The 22,648-nt window shown below is 41.6% G+C and overlaps 1 protein-coding gene across 1 annotated transcript in view; it reads right to left on the bottom strand.

Annotated features, from left to right (window-relative positions):
- LOC122559939 (synaptonemal complex protein 2) overlaps positions 1–22,648 on the bottom strand; it is a 238,107-nt gene that overhangs the window by 117,555 nt on the left and 97,904 nt on the right. Inside the window, exons 8-9 of the mRNA XM_043710048.1 lie at positions 15,483–15,565; positions 2,283–2,340 (exon numbers count right to left, since the gene is read on the bottom strand). Of these exons, the coding sequence (XP_043565983.1) occupies positions 2,283–2,340; positions 15,483–15,565 (141 nt within the window). The remainder of the gene's footprint in view (positions 1–2,282; positions 2,341–15,482; positions 15,566–22,648) is intronic.

Here is a 22,648-nt window from a genome sequence, read left to right as displayed (position 1 = left end):
CTGATTGGCCCTACTCTGGCCACCTCCTTGTTTGTCACATAAGTATAGAATACCTTAGGGTTTTCCTTAATCATGTCCCCTTCTAGCTTTCCCACGTCCATTCTTCAGATCCTTCCTGGCTACTTTGTAACCCTCTAGAGCCCTGAATGAGCCTTGCCTCCTCAACATTAAGTAAGCTTCCTTCTTCCTCTTGACTCGATGTTCCACATCCCTTGTCACCCAAGGTTCCTTCACCCTACCATCTCTACCTTCCTTGCCTCAGTGGGACAAATCTGTCTAGTACTATCAGCGGGTGCTCCCTAAACAACCTCCACATTTTTACAGTGCATTTCACTGAGAACATCTGTTCCCAGTTTAGGCACCCCAGTTCCCACCAAATAGCTTTGTAATTCTCCCTCCCCCAATTAAATACTTTCCCATACCGTCCACTCCTATCCCTCTCCATGAGTATAGTAAAGGTCAGGGAGTTGTGATCACTATCACTAAAATGCTCTCCCACGGAGAGATCTGACACCTGACCTGGTTCATTGCCTAGTACCAAATTCAATATGGCCTCCCCTCTCGTCGACTGATCTACATATTGCATCAGGAACTCTTTCTAGACACACCTGACAAAAACTGCTCCATCCAAACTATTTGAAATAAGTAGATTCCAATCAATATTAGGGAAATTAAAGTCACCCATGACAACAACCCTGTTACTTCTACACATTTCCAAAAATCTGTCTCCCAATCTGCTCCTCCGCTATTGGGCGGCCTGTAGAGAACTCCTAATAAAGTGACTGCTCCTTTCTTGTTTCTGACTTCCACCCATACTGACGATCTCTCTTTCTGCAGCTGTGACACTATCCCTGATTAGCAATGCCACTCCTCCATCTCTTTTACCTTCCCCCTTATTCCTTTTGAAACATCTAACCCCTGGAATATCCAACAGCCATTCCTGCCCATGTGATACCAAAATCTCAATAATGGCCACAACATCATAGTTCCAAGTACTGATCCATGCTCTGAGCTCGTCACCCTTATTCCTGATACTTCTTGCATTAAATAGACACACTTCAACCCATCACGCTGACTGCTCCTTTGTCTTTCAAGTGTCTATCCCTCCGCTCTCTGCCCACTATGTCTGGATGTTCACTCCATCAGCTGATCCATAGCTCAGGTTCGCACTCCACTCCCAATCTAGTGTAAATGCTTCCGAAGAGCTCCAGCAAACCTCTGCCCCAGAATATTGATGCCCCTCCAGTTCAGGTGCAATCCGTCCTTCTTGTAAAGATCCCACCTTGCCCAGAGGTATCCCAATGCTCCACATGCCTGAAGCCAGGTGTTCATCTGCACATACTCTCTATCCCTGGTGTCACTAGCATGTGGCACCTGTAGCAAACCTGAGATGACTACTCTTTTGTCCTGCCTTCTAGCTTCCAACCTAACTCCCTACATTCTCTTTTCAGGTCCTCATCCCTTTTCCTGCCTATGTCATTGGTACCGATGTGTACCACAACCTCTGGCTGCTCTCCCTTCCCCTTAAGAATCTTGTAGACTCTATCAGAGATATCCCTGACCCTGGCACCTGGGAGGCAACACACCATCCTGGAGTCATGCTTGTGACCACAGAATCTCCTGTCCGTTCCTCTCACGATTGAATCTCCTATTACTATTGCTCTCCTATTCTCCCCCCTTCCCTTCTGAGCCACAGAGCCAAGCTCAGTGCCAGAAACATGGCCACTGTGGCTTTCTCCTGGTAGGTCAACTTCGAACAGTATCTAAAACAGTTTACTTATTATTGAGGCAAACGGCCATGTACAACATATGTTTTACTAACTGGCACCAATCGGACCAGGAGTGTGTTGATTGATCAAATATTCCACACAATCAAAAGGTACTCATAACTGCAGCAAACTCTGACAAGTGAAGGTTCAAGAAATTAACATCCCTGTAAAAACATCAACATACCTCCTACATTCAATGTAAAAACACAGTAAGTAGTAGAAATGTAAGATTGTTGGTATGTATATCACAGTTACCTTGACATTACAGTCGATTGCAGTATTTGGAAGTACTTCAATTTTGCTTATCAAGAGTGCTGGTTAAAACAAAGTTTGCTGTACTGGATTCAAGATAATTTTTGATATGCTTTAGGCTGTACCACCTTATAATTTACATACCCTTTAATTATCATTCTCCTTTCATTTAATTATCTCCATTCCATTTAATTATCACTCTTCTTTGAAGAATACAGCAAACACTATACAACGCAAACTATCAAAAATGTACATACTTACCCCCAGTGTTATCGTGGGTTCATCTGAACTACCAACAAAACGGTAAACATCAGTTGTGCTGTTGGTATCAAACAATTGATTTATTAAGCAGCCATTTAACATGTAAACAATACAAATTTCTTCATTACTATATGATTGAACAATTAGATCATTGGTCAGTTCTTAGAAACCCAAGTTCCAAAGTTAAACAGTCCTTCTCATTTGTACACAAACATGATCCAATGGTTATGAATTCCAAAAATCAATTCAAAACCGACAACATCTAACTGATTCGAGTCAAATTCAAGTTGGATTCATGATTTGGAGATGCCAGTGTTGGACTAGGGTGTACAAAAGTTAAAAATCACACAACACCAAGTTATAGTCCAACAAGTTTAATTGGAAGCACTAGCTTTCGGAGCGCTGCTCCTTCATCTTCATCACAACCGCCTGATGAATTAAACCTGTTGGACTATAACCTGGTGTTGTGTGATTTTTAAAGTTGGGTTTAGGCTCACTGTGGCAAATTTAGTCAAGGGAGAAGTAGAGATCATTCGTTTTGGATCCAAGGAAGACAGCTCAGAAACAAAAAAAGAAATTGCTGGAAAAACTCAGCAAGTCTGGCAGCACCTGTGGACAGAAAGCATAATTAATGTTTTGAATCCTACTCATTAAATGGACAACACTTTACTCTCATCCCAAACTCTCCCAAGAGGGGAAACATCACCACAACAACCCTGTCAAGCCTCCAAGAAATCTTATATGTTTCAATAAGGTCTCCTCTCATTCTTCTAAAGTGCAAATGAGTATAAGCCCCTAATTATTAGGGGCACTATGCCTCTCAGTGCCCCTAATAAGAAAATCCATTCTTTATCAGAATCAATCTAGTGAACTTTCCCTGGACTGCCTCATATGCCATTATTTCTTACAGGTGTAGTCTGGCTAGTGCTTAGTATACTTTTAAAAGAGCTCCCTACTTTTATTCTATTCTCTTTGAAATAAAGGCCAACATTCCATTTGCCTTCCGTATCACCCACTGTATGTTGATACTAATTTTCTGTGATTCATGCACTTGGATCCGCAAGTTCCTCTGCATTGCAGCCTTCTATAATCTACCAACTTAAGTAGAATTCAGCTCCTTTATTCTTCCAGCTAAAATGTACATCTTCATATTTTCCTACATTATATTCATCTGTCAAGAGTGATCCTCACTACAGCCTTCCCACCTATTTTTGTGTTGTCTGCAAACTTGGCAATGGCACTTCCATAATCCAAGTTTTAAAAATGAATTGTACATAATTGTGCCACCAGCACTCATCCCTGTGCCATTTCATTAATTACAGGCTGCCATTCTGAAAATGTCCTCCCTTATTCCAACTCTGTTCTCTAATAATTAGCCAATTTTCTCTGTCCAGGCTAATATGCTATCCTGAATGCCATGGGCTCTTATTAACTAACCTTACTGGGAGACGTAAAAGTAAGTCCACATTATTGTTAGTGAAATATTCTCGTACACAACTTACAGACAATTAAGAACCTTCACACAGGTGGCTCAGTGGTTAGCACTGCTGCCTCACAGCACCAGGGACCTGGGCTCAATTCCAGCCTTGGGTGACCAGTGTGGAGTTTGCACGTTCTCTCTATGTCTGTGTGAGTGTCCTCTGGTTTCCTCCCACAGTCCAAAGATGTGTAGGTGGATTGGCCATACTAAATTGCCCGTAGTATCCGGGGATGTGGAGGCTAGGTACATTAGCCATGGGAAATGCAGGGTTACAGTGATAGAATAGGGGGTTGAGTCTGGGTGAGATGCTCTTTGAAGAGTCAGCATGGACTTATTGGGCCAAATGGTCTATTCTATGGTACATACATATTTGAAACAAAGGTGAGGGATGAAAGATTTAAAAGGGACCCAAGGGACAACTTTCTCATGCAGAGGGTGGTGCATGTATGGAATGAACTGCCAGAGGAAGTGGTAGAAGCCAGTATGATTACAACATTTAAAAGGTGAATGGATAGATATGTAGACAGGAAGGTCTTAGAGGGATACGGGTCAAATGTTGGAAAAGAAGACTAAATTAACGTAGGACGTCTGGCTGGCATGGACAAGTTAGACTGAAGGGTCTGTTTCCATGCTGTACATCTCTATTACTCTAAATCCATAAATTCCTGGAGAACTCAGCAATGTGGCTGCAATCGTGAAGAGAAAGCAGAATTAATGTTTTGAGGCCAGTTACCCTTCTCAGAAAGGTGGAGACAGAGGGTTTGGGGCAGGGTTGGGTGGGGATATGTCTGTGTGCATATGGTGTGTGTATACATGCGTGTGTGGTGTGTAGGTGTGGAATGTGAATGTTTGTGTGGGGCATTCTTGCGTGTGTGGTGTGGGCGTATGTATATGTGGAGCAAATGTGTGCAGCACTACGTATAAGGAAGGATCCTGTATCTCCGTGGGGTGGGTAAACTGTTGGACATTCTCCACACTGAGGTGGCCGTTCTGTTCCTCCCTGGGGCCACTGCCCTGATTTGGTGTCATTGGGACAGGAACGAAGCCAGTAAATTCCGATTCTGTTGTTTCCTGCTCCTGATTCATGCACTGTGGGTTCTAGTTGCCCAGAGCTGCAGTGCCATGGCTACTCCTTCTCTCCTGACCGCTAGATGCTGAGCTTCACCAGGCTCCTCAGGACGTCCACCATATATGGATAGAAGGATGCTCCTCTCCTTCTCCCTCATGGTGCTATGCCTCTTTTCTGTTGGTAGCCAACCCTCTGCATGTCTTCATCATCAGAGGAACTGCTGGATTGTCCATTATTCAGCTGCCTCTTTTTGTTTTGCTATGAGTCTGTGGGGGCCATCAAGTTCTTAGAAAAGAATAAAACTCCCAGAAGTGATGGCTTACCAGCTGAGTTGCATTTGGTTCTGTGGTACTTGACTGACCAGGACCAGCTGGATGTGTACAATGGCATGTTTCTGTCAGGTAGCAAGTGCAAATCCATGAGGAAAGGTACCATCACTTTCATCTAAAAAGGGAGAGGGCGGAATTTGGAAATTGGTGACCCATCTCACTGCTGAATGTTGGCTACAAAATCCTGTTCTAAGGTAATCGCCAACCAAGTCAAGTCTGCTCTGAATTAATGATTCACCTGAACCAAACCTGTGTTGTACTGGGCAGGATGATCTCCCATAGCCTTGTGCTCCTCAGGCCTACGTGAGGACAAGGAATGCCTGCCTGCCCCTTCAGCCTGGACCAGGAGAAGGCCTTTAGACAGGATGCTGCACACGTACATGGACTTTGGGGAGGGAATTCACAACTAGATCTGAATGTTCTACACCAACATCTTTAGTGCAGACTCCATCAATGGGTGGGAATCAGAAAGCTTCCAGATCAGATCTGCAATCAGGCAGAGCTGCCCTTGTTTGTGTGTATAATATCTTTGGCTACTTCCACCATGAAGAATGTGAGCCTAACAGGGGTGACTATTCCAGGCAATGGAGGTTTATAGATCAAAGCCTCCCTTGTACATGAATGATGTTACTGTTTACTGGTTGGATCCACTGTCAGTGCGCAGACTCATGAGCACCTATGACCAGTTCAAACTGGCCTCACGAGGTTTGTGTGTAAACATGATAAAATTGTAAAATGAGGGAAAAGCGTGGTATTGTCCCATTAAGATAAAGTGCTTAGGGACTTAAAAATGAAAGTCTGTGGTTAAACAGCTGAAGGTGCTTGAATTGACACAATGTATCAAGGCGACATTCAGTGTGCAGGCCTAAACAACAGTTTTACCGAGACAACAGTTTAAATCCAGCCATTAATTTAAAAAGGCACTTGGAGACTAAGGACCAATTAAATTCAAATCTGATGGTGTTGACAACCTAAAGACTTATAAGAATTTTGTGTGTTTTGGGAGGTAGAAAAAAGAGGGACAATTGGACAGAGAGGGAACACCAACTGCCATTGAAAGGGGTGAAAGCGAAGTTCCAGCTGAGAAAGACATATTGGGTCTGTTCAGTTATTGGACGCTCATGGTGTTTCAAATGCAAGCAATGCCTGGTTCACGGTGGCTCAGTGGTTAGCACTGCTGCCTCACAGCGCCAGGGACCCAGGTTCAATTCCCACCTCAGGCGACTGTCTGTGTGGAGTTTGCACATTCTCCCCATGTCTGCGTGGGTTTCCTCCCACAATCCAAAGATGTGCAGGTTAGGTGAATTGGCCATGCTAAATTGCCCATATTGTTATTTACATTAGACAGGTATAAATGTAGGGGAATAGGTGTGGGTGGGTTGCTCTTCTGAGGGTCGGTGTGGACTTGTTGGGCCGAAGGGCCTGTTTCCATACTGTAGGGAATCTAATCTAATCAAGTAAGAGATACCTCTGATTCACTGATTAGAGTTAAACTCCAATTTTTGTTTCCTTGCTATGCTACCATACATAATTGAACTGTGATAGTAACTATGTGTATGTGTTTAACAATAAACTATATTTTTGAAATTAAAAAAATTCTGGGCGAGGTCAGCTCAGTCAACACTGAACAGTGGATCATAGAAGAATCCCCATCCCCTGCCCAGGATAAACAGGAGGAAGAGCATTCAACAGAGGGATGTCACAGAGGAGCATTCTGGGAAAAGTCAATTCAGTCACCATGAACAATGGATCACATTGTGTCAAGGAACAGAAGTCTCAAGCTTTACATCACTGCAGTGTTTCCATCCTTCTCTCTTCCTCCTCTAACCAAAAAATAAGAGGAGAGAGATTAAGAGCGGCTATTGGGAAAATTTTTTTTTTAGTCTAGAAGGTACCTGTCTGTTTGTATAGTTTGCATTGCAATTTAACCAACCAATTAATTAGAGAGTACCAACAACATATTTTGAGAGAGACTGCTGTGTGGTGGAAGTGCTGCTGGCTGGTATAAGTGTGGGCTTAGATGAATACTGGTCTTTGCTGAGAAAGGAAGGTAAGGTGAGATTTTTTTACTTTTCTCAGTGTAACGGGACAGAGATGGCAGTTATGGCAGTGGTAAGTTCCTACTGCCATTTGTGGGCAATCAAGGAGCAGTCTAGTGTTCCTGACAACTATGTCAGCAGATGTCTGGAGGAAGTGTGCAGCTCTTTACAGACTATGTGGTTCGGTTAGAGTGGCATTTGAACACACTGAGGAGTACAAGGGGGCAAAGAGTGTAATAGACACGAGTTGCGGGGAGGTGGTCACGCCGCAGGCTCAGTCAGGTAGATGGGTGACCACCAGGAGACGCAGGCACGTAATGCAGAAGTCTCCTGTAGTTAATCCCCTCTCGAACAGATATACCATTGTGCATACTTTTGGGGGTGGATAACCTCTCAGGGGAGAATAACAGCAGCAGCCAGACCTGCAGCACCACAACTGGTTCTGCTGTACAGCAAGACTGGGTAAAGTCCAAGTGAGCAATAGTAGTAGGAGATTTACTAATTAGGGGCACAGACAGACATTTCTGTGGCTGCATTTGAGACTCCAGAATAATGTGTTGCCTCCCTGATGCTGAAAAGGATGTTTCTGAGCGGTGTTATGGGGGAGGGTGAGCAGCCAGACATCTTTGTGCATGTTTGTACCAATAGCATTGGTAGAGAGAGGGAAAGGTCCTAATCTCTGGAATACTACAAACACCACGTGAGAGTGAGGCAAGCAATAGAAAGATAAGACAGAAGAATGCGTGGCTAAGTAGCTGGTGCAGGGTTTCAGGTTCTTGGATCATTGGGACCTCTGCTGAGGCAGTGGTGACCTGTACAAGAGCGATGGGTTGCACCCAAACTGGAGGGGAACCAATACCTTAATAGGGAGATTCGCTGGTGCTATTCTGGTTTAAACTAGAGGCAGGGGGCTGGGAACCAGAGCAGCGGGGGGGGGGGGCAAGTGGAGTGAATGAGGGAAAGGTAGATGTTAGCACCAGTAAGTCAGAAAGGAAGAACAGACAGAGATAGGTAAATGAACACAATGGTACTAATGGGCTGAACTATATTTGTTTCAACACAAGGAATATTATAGGTAAGGCAATTGAGTTTAGAGCCTGGATCTGTGCATAGAACCATGATGTTGTCACCATTAAAGAGAATTGGTTGAGGGAGGGACAGGACTGGCTGCTCAACATTCCAGGGTTTTGTTGTTTTAGATGAGATGGAGAGGAAGGTAAAAGGCATGGAGGAGTTGCATCACTAATCACGGAGAATGTCACATTTGCAGACAGAGAAGACATACTGGAGGGTGCATCCACTGAGGCAATTTGGGTGGAGCTCAAAAATAACATGGGTATGATTATACTATAGGCTCCCCAACAGCTGCCGAGACAGTAGGAATAAAATATAGTGGCAGATTATGCTAAGATGCAAGAACAACAAGGTTGTCATAGTCGGTGCTATTAACTTGCCCACTACTGAATGGGACTCCCTTACTGCAAGAGGCTTAGACAAAGCAGAATTTGTTAAGTGTACCCAAGAGGGTTTTTCGAAACAGTATGTGGATAGTCCAAGTACAGGATTGTCCATATTGGACCTTGTATTAGTTAACGAGCCTGGCCAGGTGACTGACCTTTCAGGGAGAGAGCATTTTGGAAACAGTGATCACAACTCCTTAGGTTTTAGGATTGTTATGAATAAGAATAAGTCAGAACCTTGCAAGAAGGCACTAAATTTGGGAAGGGAAAATTATATCAGTATTAAGCAGGAGCGAGAAAGTGTTAATTGGGAGGAGCTGTTATCAAGCAACAGGACTGGCATGTTCCAGAAAGGAGGAAGGACAAGGATGGTAAGGTTGTGAATTTAGTCAAAAGGCAAAAAAGATGTAAGGTTTAGGAAACTAAAATCGGATAGGGGCCATGAAGAATATAAAGGAGATAACTCCAGCAGGGAATGAGGACACCAAGAAGAGGCCAGAAATGACCTTGGTAAGTAGGGTTAAAGAGAATCCAAAGGCATACAATACATACATTGAAAACAACAGGATAACTAGGGAAAAGGTAGGACCGCTCAAGGATAAAGGAGGGAACTTGTGCTTGGAGGCAGAGGATGTGGGAGAGATCTTAAATGAGTACTTTGTATCAGTATTCACCAAGGAGAAGGATAAGGAGGATAATGAGATTAGTGTGGAGCATGCAAATATTCTAGGACATTTTGAGATCAAAAAAGAAGTGCTGTTGGGTCTCTTGAAGAGCATCAGAATAACATAGAAAATAGGTGCAAGAGCAGGCCATTCGGCCCTTCGAGCCTGCACAACTATTGCATGATCAGCCTTGATTGTATTCAATCTCAGTATCGCACATCCACTCTCTCTCCATAGTCCTTGATCCCTTTCACTGCAAGAGCCACAAGCAGCTCCCTCTTGAATATATTTTATGAAAGTAAAGAATTCCACACATTCACAAATTGAGTGAAGAAATTCTTCCTTCTCTCAGTCCTAACAGATTCCCTTTTCTTTTTAGACAGTAACCCCTAGTTCAGGACTTCCCCAACATCAGGAACACTCTTTTTGCATCTTATTCAGTCCCATCAGGATTTTATATGTTTCTATGAGATCCCTCTTCATTCTTCTAGATTCCAGCGAGTTCAAGTCCACTCAATCTAGTTTTTCTTCATAAGTCAGTCCTGTCATTCCAGGAATCAATTTGATGAACCATTGACGGACTCCCCTCAATGGCAAGAATGTCCTTCCTCAGTCTAGGAGACCAAAACTGCACACAATATTCAAGTGGCCTCACTGAGGCTCTGTATAACTGCAGAAAAACTACCCTACTCCTATATTCAAATTCTCTCATTATGAAGACCAGCATTCCATTAGCTTTCCTCACACCCTGCAAATCAACCTTCAGAAACTGTTCCACCTTGACCCCCAGGTGTCGTTGCATTTCACCATTTGCTGAACTGACATTATTCAGATAATAATCTGCCTTCCTGATTTTGCCACCAAAGTGGATAACCTCTAATTTATCCACATTATATGGTATTTCCCCAGTGATGCAGTCTGACCAAGGCACCATAGAGCCTCTTAGCAGCCTCTTCAGAGCACCCAGCTTAGTGTCATCTGCAAATTTGGAGGTTCATCTTCGATTCCTCCGTCCAAATCGTTCACGTATATTGTGAACAGCTGGAATCCCCGCACTGAATTCTGCAATACTCCACTCATCACTGGAAAGGACCTGCCACTCTGGAAAGGACCTGCTTATTCCAATTTTCTGCTTCCTTTTTGCCAACTGATTCTCTATCCACATCAAATGGATAAGGTGTATAAGTCCCCAAGGTCAGATTATTAAGAACAGCAAGAAAGGAGATTGCTGGCGTTTTGTCCAAAATCTTTGTATCCTCACCAGGACAGTGCCTGGAGGACTGATGAGTAGCTAATGTTGTTGCTCTGTTCAAGGGAAATAGGAATAATCCAGGAAACTATAGAATGGTGAGTCTCACATCGGTGCTTGTGAAGCTATTGGAGAGAGTTCTTAGGGATAGGATTTATACGCATTTGGAAAAGCATGACCTACTTAGGGACAGTCAGCATAGCTTTGTGTGGTGCAGGTCATTCTTACTAACTGAATTGAATTTTTTGAGGAGGTAACAAAGGTGATCAATGAAGATAGAACAGGGAATGTTGTCTACATGAATTTTAGCAAGTTTTTCGACAAGATCCTTCATGGTAGGCTCAACCAGAAGATTAAGACACAAGGGATCCATGGTCACTAATCACTTAGATTCAGAGTTGATTGCCCACGGAAGGCAGAGGGATGTGGTGGAAGGGTGTTATTTTAGCTGGAGGTACATGACTAATTATGTTCCACAGGGATCCATACTAGGACCTCTGTTGTTTGTGATATAGATAAATGAAGCTGATGAAAGTGTAGATGACTAGGTTAGTGAGTTTGCAGATGACAAAAAGATCGATGGAGTTGTGGATAATATCGAAGGCTGCCAAAGGATACAACGAGAGTTAGATCAATTGTAGATATGGGCGGAGAAATGACAGATGTCATTTAATTCGGGTAAGTGTGAGATGCTGCACTTTGAGACATCAAGTGTTAAGGAAAAGTATACAGTTAACGCAGGACTCTGAACAACATTGATGTACAGAGGGATCTTGGGGTTCAAGTCCATAGCTCCCTGAAAGTGGACACTCAAGTAAATAGGGTGGTAAATAAGACATATGGTATTCTTGCCTTTATTGTTCAGAGAACTGAGTACAAGAGTCAGGATGTCATGTTACAGCTTTTAAAGACTTCGGTAAGGCCACACCTAGAGCACTGTACTCAATTCTGGTTGCCACAGTACAGGAAGGATGTGGAGGCTTTGGAGAAGGTGCCCGAAGAGGTTTACCATGATGAGCTATATGAAGAGGCTCATAAAACTCAGGTTGTTTTCTCGAGAGCACTGGAGGCTGAGGGGAGTATTGATAGAAGTCTATGAAATTAAGAGATGCATAATCAGGCTTGACGGTCAGAATCTTTTTCCCGGAATTAAAATGTCTAATACTAGAGGGTATGCATTTAAGGTGATAGAGGGAAAGTTCAAAGGAGATGTGAGGAGCAAGTTACTTTTCAGAGAGTGACGGGAATCTGGAATGAACTGCCAGGGGTGAGGTGGAGACAGATACGACATGGGCATTTTAGTAACCATTAGGTAAGCACATGGATATGCAAGGAATGGAGAGATATGGACCAAGGGCAGTCAGAAGGGATTAGTTTAATTTAGCATCATGTTCGGCATAACACTGTAGGCCAAAGGGCCCGTTCCTGTGCTGTACTGTTTTATGTTCTATAACCAGTTCTTACCAATTGAATGATTATAAGTGTTTATACTTTGGCATGTGGTTTGGTTCCACTTTGACATCCTATTTGGATATGTTTACTGATAACTTGTGATCAAGTACATTAAGCAAGATTTCCTCTACCAAAGAGTGATTATAATCTGACTTTGGTAGGTTTCTGCAGAACTCCTTTTGCTTCCATTATAATACCTACTATATCTTATCAAAATTAAGCTTTGAGTGAGCCAAAATGCTCACTGCAGTGCAGTGCATGTGCATACAGAAATCTGAGAGCTCCTTTGAAAGTGCAAAAGCAGAAATTGGGCAATCTACAGACACAACTGAACAAAGGGAAAGATAGTACAAGAAATCCCCTTCAAATCCAGTGATATTTGATAACTGGTATATCGATTTGAACACGGGGAGGGTGATGACTAATTGGAAGAATATAAAAGGGGCAGCACACTCACAGCACCAGGGACCTGGGTTTGATTCCAGCCTTGAGTGACTGTCTGTGTGGGTTTCCTACTACAATCCAAACGATGGGCAGGTTAGGTGAATTGGCCATGCTAAGTTGCCCATCGTGTAGGTTGTTAGTCAGGGCTAAGTACAGGATAGGGGAATGGGTGTGAGTGGGTGGGTTACTCTTTGGAGGGCCAGTGTGGACTTGTTGGGCCGACCAGCCTGTTTCCACACCGTTAAGATTCTAATTCTAAAAAAAGTCCTGCTCATTGGGGAATTTGGTTGAATTCAATGACCCAGTTCCACTACTCGCTAGGGAAGAATATTTCACAGACTTTACAGCTCTCTCAGGAGAAAAAAAACCCCTCAAATCTACCTTAATAGGAAGATCTCTTATTCTTAAATTGCATTCCTAGTTCAAGACTCTTCTTGAAGAAGAAACATCCTCCTGGCATCCAACTTATCAAGCCATCTCAGAATTTTACATGTTGCAGTAAAGTCACCTCTCATTCTTCTAAACTCCAATGCGTACAAGATAAATTATGTAATCGTTCTTCATAAGATAAGGTCGACATCCCAGCAATGAGCTGAGTGAAGTTTCGAATCATAGAATGCCGAAAGTGTGGAAGTTCTCTGAACTGTTTCTCCTTCAAATAAGGTGACAAAAAATGTTCACAGAATCCAAGGTGTGGTCTCAATAAGATCCTTCAAAGCCACAGAAAAATATCTTGGCTTTATGCTCCATTCCCCTCATATCTTCCCGGTCAACTCATGCCCCTCTATTCCCATGACTCCTTATCGCCCCATGGCAACTAATGCCTCCTGCTCCCTCAAACCAGCATGCCCCATTCCATTTACTTTCACAATATGCAGAACCAATGAGCTATTTGGTAACAATAGCAAATGTACTATTGTTAAAATAGTGTTTTAGAAAACAAACTATAAACTTATAAACATGTCTAACAGAAGACTCTGTTTATCAAGAACAGAGTCTTCAAACATTTCACACCTCTTCGTCTTAATGCAAATCATAGTTAGATATTGACAGAAGAAATCACAGAAAAAGCTAATGACGACATAAAATTGACAAGTAGTCAACAGTTTGTTTTATGTTGTCAAAACAAAACCAACTATTTTTATCTTTTTAGAATGCTGTGCTCAGTCAAGCATGTATGATGAGAACATCCAATTCAATGGCAAAAGTTCATGTATTGATCCTCACTATAACACATTCATCAAAAGCATAGGTGCATATATTCTCAAACACACATATTAATTAGAAATTATCAATGTGCAAGTACCATTGTTACATCAATTGAAATGACTCAAGGCAAAAGCCAACCATTTCAGAACTTGCAACGAGCAATTAATCACCAGCAATAATTTGCCAACGATGCTCATATGTTTATACTGAAGCAAAAACAAAAGTGACCTGGAATGATTTCATTGAGTCCCAATTTGGTTTGTAATCCTTTAAAACCCAGCATGCACACAAACATTATGAAACATTGGATAATCAGCCATATTTTAGGGTGAAGATTCCAGTTGGTGTCGGGATGAAAGCACCAGAAGAGGGAAAGATTTTTGACCAGAACAGACCATTGTTCATCCTCACATGTGCAGACATTTTGTTGAATGACAGCTGATGGAATCTATTGATCAAGATCCAAAAAGACAGCTCAAGAATTAATTCCCAGGCAGCGGATTCAGAATGTTCAGTGATAGGATTGGTGTTACTTGGTGAATATGACCATGTAGACAACACTGTTTTCTCATCACCCTAAAATAACTTATATAAAGCATTATCTAAAGTTTGATAATTGCTGGTTGGAAAGTTATTATAGAGATATCCAATATAAGAGTTCAGCAGACTCAAGACTGCGGAAATGCATTCTGTTTACTTGGGCAGTCTGACCTCATAGACTGGACTGCACTTCCTTCTCTCTCTCCATAGGTCAACTTGGAAAATCCCTAGTGACAAACCCTTTGCTGTCAACAAAATAGGCTAAGAGAAAATAATTACTGGCACAAATGTTCATGAGAATCAAAATACCAGCTGCAAAAATAAACCAATAGGTCCCTGAAAGTGTTTACCAAACTTTTCTTCACTATCAGAGGCTGATTTAATCTGCAAAGCTTCCTGGGATATTCTCTTCCTCAACTGTCTCCGGCTTTATTAGACATACTTGAAAGTCAATGGACAGGTGCTTCCCAACCCCATTTAAACTAGTTTCAGACACTTGCTTCTAGTTCAACCAGAATATTAAGAATGGTCCCCCAAACAAGGAAGTAATCTGATTATTTAGATTTTCTCACTTTTACCAACTTCTAATCAGGCAATCAAAAGCTAAATAATACTCAAGAAGCTTGACAACATCCAGGACAAAGCAGTCCACCTAATTAGCACCACATCTACGAAAATTCACTCATGAGCACCAGTGTGTATCCACAAGAATACAATGCACATATTCACCATAGATTCTTAGACAACACCTTCTAAGTGCATGACCATTACCACCTAGAAGGGCAAGGGAAACAGATATATAGGAACACCAGCATGTGCAAGTTCCCCTTCAAGTCTGTTACCATCCCGACTTGGCAATATATTGCTGTTCCTTCACTGCTACTGGGTCAAAATCCTGGAATTCACTTCCAAACAACATTGTGAGTCTACTTATAAAATTGGCTTAAAAAGATACCTTTACACAGCCCTTTCAGGTGCAACGAAGAATGAGCAATATATGCAGGCCCAAATATGTACAAGATATGGTCATGCCTGTAATTTGGGTAAATAAACAAAAATATTGGCCCATTTAATAATTTTAAAAGAATGAGTAAGTACAATAAAAATTCAATATGAGTTTTAAATGAAGAGTACTACTTCTCAAGGAAAGCTATTAAATATAATTGTTAAAGCTCCCATTATAGAAACTCTCTCTTTATTTCAGTCTTTGAATACAAAAACTATGATGAGAATAGTTCATAAGTTCTTTTGCAACAATACATACCTATCTTCAATCTTCCTGTTTAAACTCTTATTGGTGGACCCTCCTTTGTGTTCCTTAGGAGTTCCCTTCTCTTCTTTCAATTTCTGTTTAAAAGTAAAGTTTGTGTTTAATAATTATTCTAAAAGCCTTAAAACTTGGTTTCATGTTGCCCCCACCGCAAGTCATCACCCCCACCACTCTGACCCACTCAATATTCCTCCTCATCTCAGGCCTAAATCGCCTACCTCTTATTCAGTGGCTGTGTTCTCTGATTCCAGACATCACCACCAGAGAAAATATTTTCCTGCAGCTAATCTGTTGAGACCTGTAAAAATGTTTATACTTCACTGAAATCACCACTCATTCTTCTAAACTCTGTACAATACCAGTTCAGTCCTCCCACACAATACTGCCATCCAGGGATTCATTTGATGAATCTGTATTGTTTTCCCTTTGTGATAAATACTTCCTTCCTTGGGTAAGGAGACCAAACCTGTATACACTATTCCAGATACCATCTGACTAAGGTTTTGAATAATTACAGCAAGACCTCTTAGAATAAAGACCAACATACATTTGCCTGGAAAACTTCTTGCTGCAACTGTATGTTAATTTATCATGACTTATGAACAAAAGTCCCTTTGAACATCAACACTTATCAATCTCTGACCTTTTAAGAAATATTTTGAATTTATTTTTCTGACCGTGGTAGATAACTCCATAAATTTCCACATTAATTTCCTATGCTATGTTCTTACCCACTCGCTTAACATATTTAAATCTCCTTGAAGCTCTGTTGCTTTCTCCCCAGAACTCATTTTCCACCTGGTTCTATGTAATCATCAATCTGGCCAATTTTACATTTGGTTCTCACAGCCAAATCATTGATATAATTTGTTAAAGCAGGGACCCAAAGACTTGACAATCCAATAGTAAACAGCATGCCAACCTGAAAATGTCCCATTTATTCTTAATTTCTACTATTTACCCATGGACCAATTCCTAATCCATGTCAATAGTTTATATTACCTCAAATTACATTTGCTCTAATTGGTTTACAAACCTCATGTTGAACTTTTTCAAAAACTTCTTAAAATCCAATGGTTACCCCACATCTACTCTCATATTTTCAAGTTGGGGAAGGTGGTGACATTGTGGCAGCATCATTACACTAACAATCCAGAAGCCCAGGTTAATGTCATCAGACATGGGTTTGAATCCCACCATGGCAGATAATGAAATCTGAATTCCATAAAATCTAGAACTAAAAATGTTAGCCTCATGATGACCATGATTCTGTTACATCAACATTTTCTAAGTATCTCATGATAGCATTCATCACATGCCTTCATTAGTTGGAGTATTGAGTCTAGGAGTTGGCAAGTTGTTCAAGAAATGTAAGTCTTTAGTTAGGCCATGGTTGGAGTACTGTTACGGTCACAACAGGACAGGAAAGATGGGGAGAGAGTGCAAAAGTAGTTAACAAGGATATTGCCTGGATTGGAGTGTATTAGCTATAAGGACACGTTGGACAAACATAGATTGTTTTCGCTAGAGCATCACAGGCTAAAGGGCAACCTGGCAGAAATATATAAAATTTTATGAGAGGCATGAGTAGGGTGAATAGTCAGTCTTTACCCTAGGGTGGAAATGCCAAGTACAAGCAGACATAGGTTTAAGGTGAGAGGGGAAATGTTTAAAGGAGATGCATGAGGAAATTTTATGACACAGAGGATATTGAGTGTCGGGAACATGCTGCCAGGGGAAGTGGTAGAAGCTAATACAATAACAATGTTTGAGATGCATTTTGACACAAATATGAACAAGAGGAAAGAGTGATAAGACACCAAATGACACTCCAAATGACCCCAAAAAGGATAGCAAAAGCTTCTATAGGTATATAAAAGGGGAGAGAGTTGTTAATATGAATGTTGGTCCCTTGGAAGATGAAACTGGAGAGTTAATAGTGGAGAGCACCGAGATGGCACAGATGCTGAATCAATACTTTGCTTCAGTTTTCACAGTGGAGGATAACAGTACCATTCCTGTTGGTACAGGCAAGTCAAAAGCAATAGATAAGATAGAACTTAGAATTGGAACAAACATCGACAGGTAAAAGGTACTAAGGAAGTTATTAGGATTGAGCATAGACAAGACCACCGGGCCTGGATGACCTACATCTTATCATATTAAAGGAAGTGGCAGTGCAGATAATAGATCCACTGGTTACAATATTCCAAAATTACCTACAGATGGGTAAGGTTCCAGTGGATTTGAAATGACTTTATTCAAAAAGGGAGGGCTGCAAAATGTGGGAAACTACAGACCAGTTCATTTTAAATCTGTTGTTGGGAAGGTGTTAGAATCAATGATCAAGGAAGCAGTATCAGGACATTTGAAAAGTCAAAATGCTATCCATCAGAGTCAGCACGGTTTTAGGAAGAGCAAATAAGGTTTGATTAATTTGCAAGAGTCCTTTGATAACGTAGCAAGCAAGGTGAATAATGGGGATGCTGCAGATGTAATTTATCTGGACTTCTAGAAGCTGTTTGATAAAGTGCCGTACAAAAGGTTAACTCAAGGTTGGTTCATATGGGATTAGGGGTAATTTATTAGCCTGGATAGATGATTGGCTGATGGACAGAAGAGAGTCAGGATAATTTTTTTTTCTGGATGGCAAGATGTAAATAGTGGGGTGCAACAGGTTTGGTCCTTGGACCCCAGTGATTTACAATCTACATTAATGACTTGGATACAGGGATAGAAGACTCTACAGCCAAATTTGCAGATGACACAAAAATAGGTGGGAGGGTAAATTGCACTGAGGAAATAAAAATCTTACAAATGGATATAGATAGGTTAGGAGAGTGGGCTAAAATGTGAATTTAAAGTGGATCAGTGAGAGGTCATGCATTTGGGTCGTAAAAATGGAAAGGTGCCCTATTATCTTAATGGGCAGAGACTTCAGGGTGCTCAGGTGCAGAGGGATTTTGATGCATTTGTTCATGAGTCACAGCAAACTAGCATGCATGTACAGCAGATAATAAAGAAAGCGAATAGAATGGCTTTTATTGCTAAAGGAACAGAATATAAAGGTAACAAAGTATTAGCAAGTTTTGAGCAAATTTGTAGCTCAGGTTGAGGTTCTGGATGTAGGTTTGTTCGCTGAGCTGGAAAGTTCGTTTCCAGAAGTTTCATTATCATACTATCATCTATACAGTGTAATAAAAAAAAACAGGTACCCAATATATACAGTCCGCTGATTTCTCAGCAACAAACCCCAACAAGCAGACAAAACCCGTCGAGAAACCCGAGCCATTCTCCATACATCAGCGACACCTCGGAAATGACTGTTCAGACTACCCAGGCCTCTTGGCATCATGGTAACCCACAAACCCACTAAAACAGCAGCTAATGAACTTGAAAGACCCTATACAGACAACAAGCAAAACTAATGTCATTTACAAAATACCTTGTAACAAACACTACATTGGACAAACAAGCAGAAAATAGGATACATGAACATCAACTAGCCACAAAAAGATATGACCCACTGTTACAAGTATCCTTACATACAGATGAGGAAGGATACCATTTTGGACTGGGACAACACATCCATGCTAGGACAAGCCAAACAGAGACATGTACGAGAATTATAGAAGCATGGCATTCCAACCAGAACTCTATCAACAACCGCATTGACTTGGATCCCATTTATCACCCCCTGAGAAAAAGAACAGGAAATTACACCACCAACCCAAGGAAACCAAAACAGATAAATAAAAAGCGGGCCATGCCACCAGTGCTTCATCCGGAGGCTCACTGATGATGTTACCTAGTATGGTGACTGAACATTTGAAAACAAACTTTTCAGTTCAGCAAACAAACCTACATAATGAAGTATTGTTGCAACAATACAAGTTACTGGCGAGATCGTACCTCCATATTGTGCACAGTTTTGGTCCCCTTATTTGAGGAAAGATGTAATGGCATTGGAGGCAGTTCAGAGGAGGATCATTTGATTGATCCCAGAAATGAGGAATTTGTTGTATGAAGAGAGACTGAACAGGTTAGACCGATACTCTCTGGAATTGAGAAGAATGAGGGGAAATCAAATGGAGGTATTGAAGATGATAAAACATATGGATAAACACTCATGGAGCAGACACTTCCTCTTCTGGGGCAATCTACGATGAGATGGAGAAAGTGTGAGGGCTGCAGATGCTGGAGATCAGAGCTGAAAATGTGTTGCTGGAAAAGCTCAGCAGGTCAGGCAGCATCCAAGGAACAGGAGAATCGATGTTTCGGGCATAAGCCCTTCTTCAGGAATGAGATGAGATGTCATAATCTTAGGATAAGGGGTAGCAATTGTAAAACAGAGTTGAAGAGAAGCTACTTCTCCCAACAGATTGCGAATCTGTGGAATTCGTTACCCCAAAGTGTGGTGGATGCCGGCACAGTGAGTAAATTTAAGGAGGAGTCAGATAGACCTTTAATTGGTAATGTGTTGAAGGAATATGGAGAGAAGGCAGAATATGGGGGTGAGGAGCAGATCAGCCATTATTGAATGGCAGCCAGTCTTGATGGGCCGAATGGCCCTAATTCTGCTTCTATATCTTATGAACTTATGAACTGTGCAAACAGATGTTAATAGCATGATTGTTGGCACAGACATGTTGAGTTGAAGGGCCTGTCCTATTCTGGCATTTTCTCTACTACTGTTGTCAGACCTGTATTTCCATGTTTTCTTGCTTCTGTCTTCTTTAAATAATGGCATTACATCGCTATCTACCATTTTACAGGATCCACTGCATAATCTACAAAATTTTGGAGGATGATCATGAATCTCTTCCAATACTCTTGGAAGTAGCTTTTCAGATTGAGGGATTTATGAACTTCTAGTCCCATTAATGTCTGGTTTATTACTTTTTTACTTATACCTACCTTCCTTAGAAGCAGGGATCTTTCCTTTTGTTTGTCAATATTGACATCATCAATGTAAACGTCTCTGACAAAGAACTGATAACAGTATCTGAAACCTAATTTCTGATAAGAACATTGTTTGTTATTTTCTTCTCACTTGGGAGCAAGTAGCTGACTAAATGTAATGTCAAGAAGTTTGGGATGATGCACTTTTGGTAGACGTGACAACAAGAGACAATACAATTCACAATTCAGAATTAACAGCAATTCTATTAAGTGTGTAGTGTGCCAGAATGAAGGGACCTGGAGGTGTATCTGAATCTATATCTGAAGGTAGGAAAACAGTACTGCGTTCCAGCTGCAATTTGAATGATCAAATTATCAGATGTGAAACAAAACACTACTTTATTCACACACTATATCCAAAATACAACAGAAGAAATAAGAAATTGGAATAACAACTCTAATGGAAAACTTCTCTCCCCGTGTCTGCGTGGGTTTCCTCTGGGTGCTCCGGTTTCCTCCCACAGTCCAAAGATGTGCAGGTGAATTGGCCATGCTAAATTGCCCGTAGTGTTAGGTAAGGGGTAAATGTAGGGATATGGGTGGGTTGCGTTTTGGTGGGTCGGTGTGGACTTGTTGGGCCGAAGGGCCTGTTTCCACACTGTAATGTAATCTAATACTAACATGCAAGAACTGTAAAAAACCATTACATCGGACAAACAAACAGGAAACTTGCCACCAGAATACATGAACACCAAAAGACACGACCCACTATCACCAGTTTCCATACATACAGACAAAGAAGGACATCACTTTGACTGGGACAACACACATCCTAGAACACGTGAAACAAAGACACGCATGAGAATTCCTAGAGGCCTGGCATTCTAACCTGAACTCCATCAATAAACACATCGATTTAGACCCCATCTACCTTCCCTTGAAAAAAAGAACTCGAAATGGCATCATCCACCATAAGATATCAAGACTATAAATAGAGAGGTGGGACATACCACCAGCACTTCACTGGAGACTCTCACTGTTGACGTTACCTAGTCATGATGACAAAACATCTGAAAACAAACCTTGTAGCTCAGCGAGCTAACTTACATCCATCTCATCAGCCAGAGCTACAAATCTTCTCAAAAATGTTTAGTTTACAACCTTACCACTTGAGGATTTTCCTTTTCCCCAATTTCTATCCTTCACTAACTGAAATTGAGCTTGCAAAAGCCCAAGTCATATTCCTGGGCCATGTTAGTCAACATGGACAGATGGCTCCACGAGATATGAAAACAAAGGTTATTGGGGAGTTTTTCATATCATCAATGAGGAGGGAAGTACTACAATGTGGGCGGCACGGTGGCACAGTGGTTAGCACTGCTGCCTCACAGCGCCAGAGACCCGGATTCAATTCCCGCCTCAGGTGACTGACTGTGTGGAGTTTGCACATTCTCCCAGTGTCTGTGTGGATTTCCTCCGGGTGCTCCGGTTTCCTCCCACAGTCCAAAGATGTGCAGGTTAGGTGAATTGGCCATGCTAAATTGCCCGTAGTGTTAGGTAAGGGGCAAATGTAGGGATATGGGTGGGTTGCGCTTCGGCGGGTCGGTGTGGACTTGTTGGGCCGAAGGGCCTGTTTCCACACTGTAATGTAATCTAATCTAATCTAATTCTTGAGATTGAGGGTTTTTTTTGGTCAGAAGTTCATACCATATTTTAGCAGTGTAGTTGCTCAGCTGACTGACTTATTGAAGAAGTGCAGAAAATCTCAACGGATGGAGGAATGTGAGATGGCATTTAATAGCCTTAAAGCTGTGTTAAGCAGTGCCCCAGTGTTAGCCACACCTAATTATGCAAAACCATTCAAGGTAGCTGTCAATGTGAATAATAAGAGGTAAAAATCACACAACACCAGGTAATAGTCCAACAGGTTTAATTGGAAGCACACTAGCTTTCGGAGCGACGCTCCTTCTTTAGGTGATTATGGAGGGCTCGAAGGTGTTAGCCCCCTGTGTTCTCTGTCTATGACCTGATGTTTAGATTGATTCCAATCTAAAAAGTGAGATAACAGAGTTTTACATAAATTCATGCAGTTTTTGAGCTCAGAGTTCTACATGAATGTATGTGGTTTTTGAGCAAAGTGCAATATAACTCTGAAAGTACCAAAAAAATTCACCACACAAAATATATGTGTGCATGTGGGTCTTTGTCTGTCTGTGTGTGTCTGTCTGTCTGGGGTGGGGGTTGTGAGTGTGAGAAAG

The sequence above is a fragment of the Chiloscyllium plagiosum genome, chromosome 20 (genome assembly GCF_004010195.1).
Source record: "Chiloscyllium plagiosum isolate BGI_BamShark_2017 chromosome 20, ASM401019v2, whole genome shotgun sequence".
Lineage (NCBI taxonomy): Eukaryota > Metazoa > Chordata > Chondrichthyes > Orectolobiformes > Hemiscylliidae > Chiloscyllium > Chiloscyllium plagiosum.
This window is presented reverse-complemented; position numbering and strand designations above follow the sequence as displayed.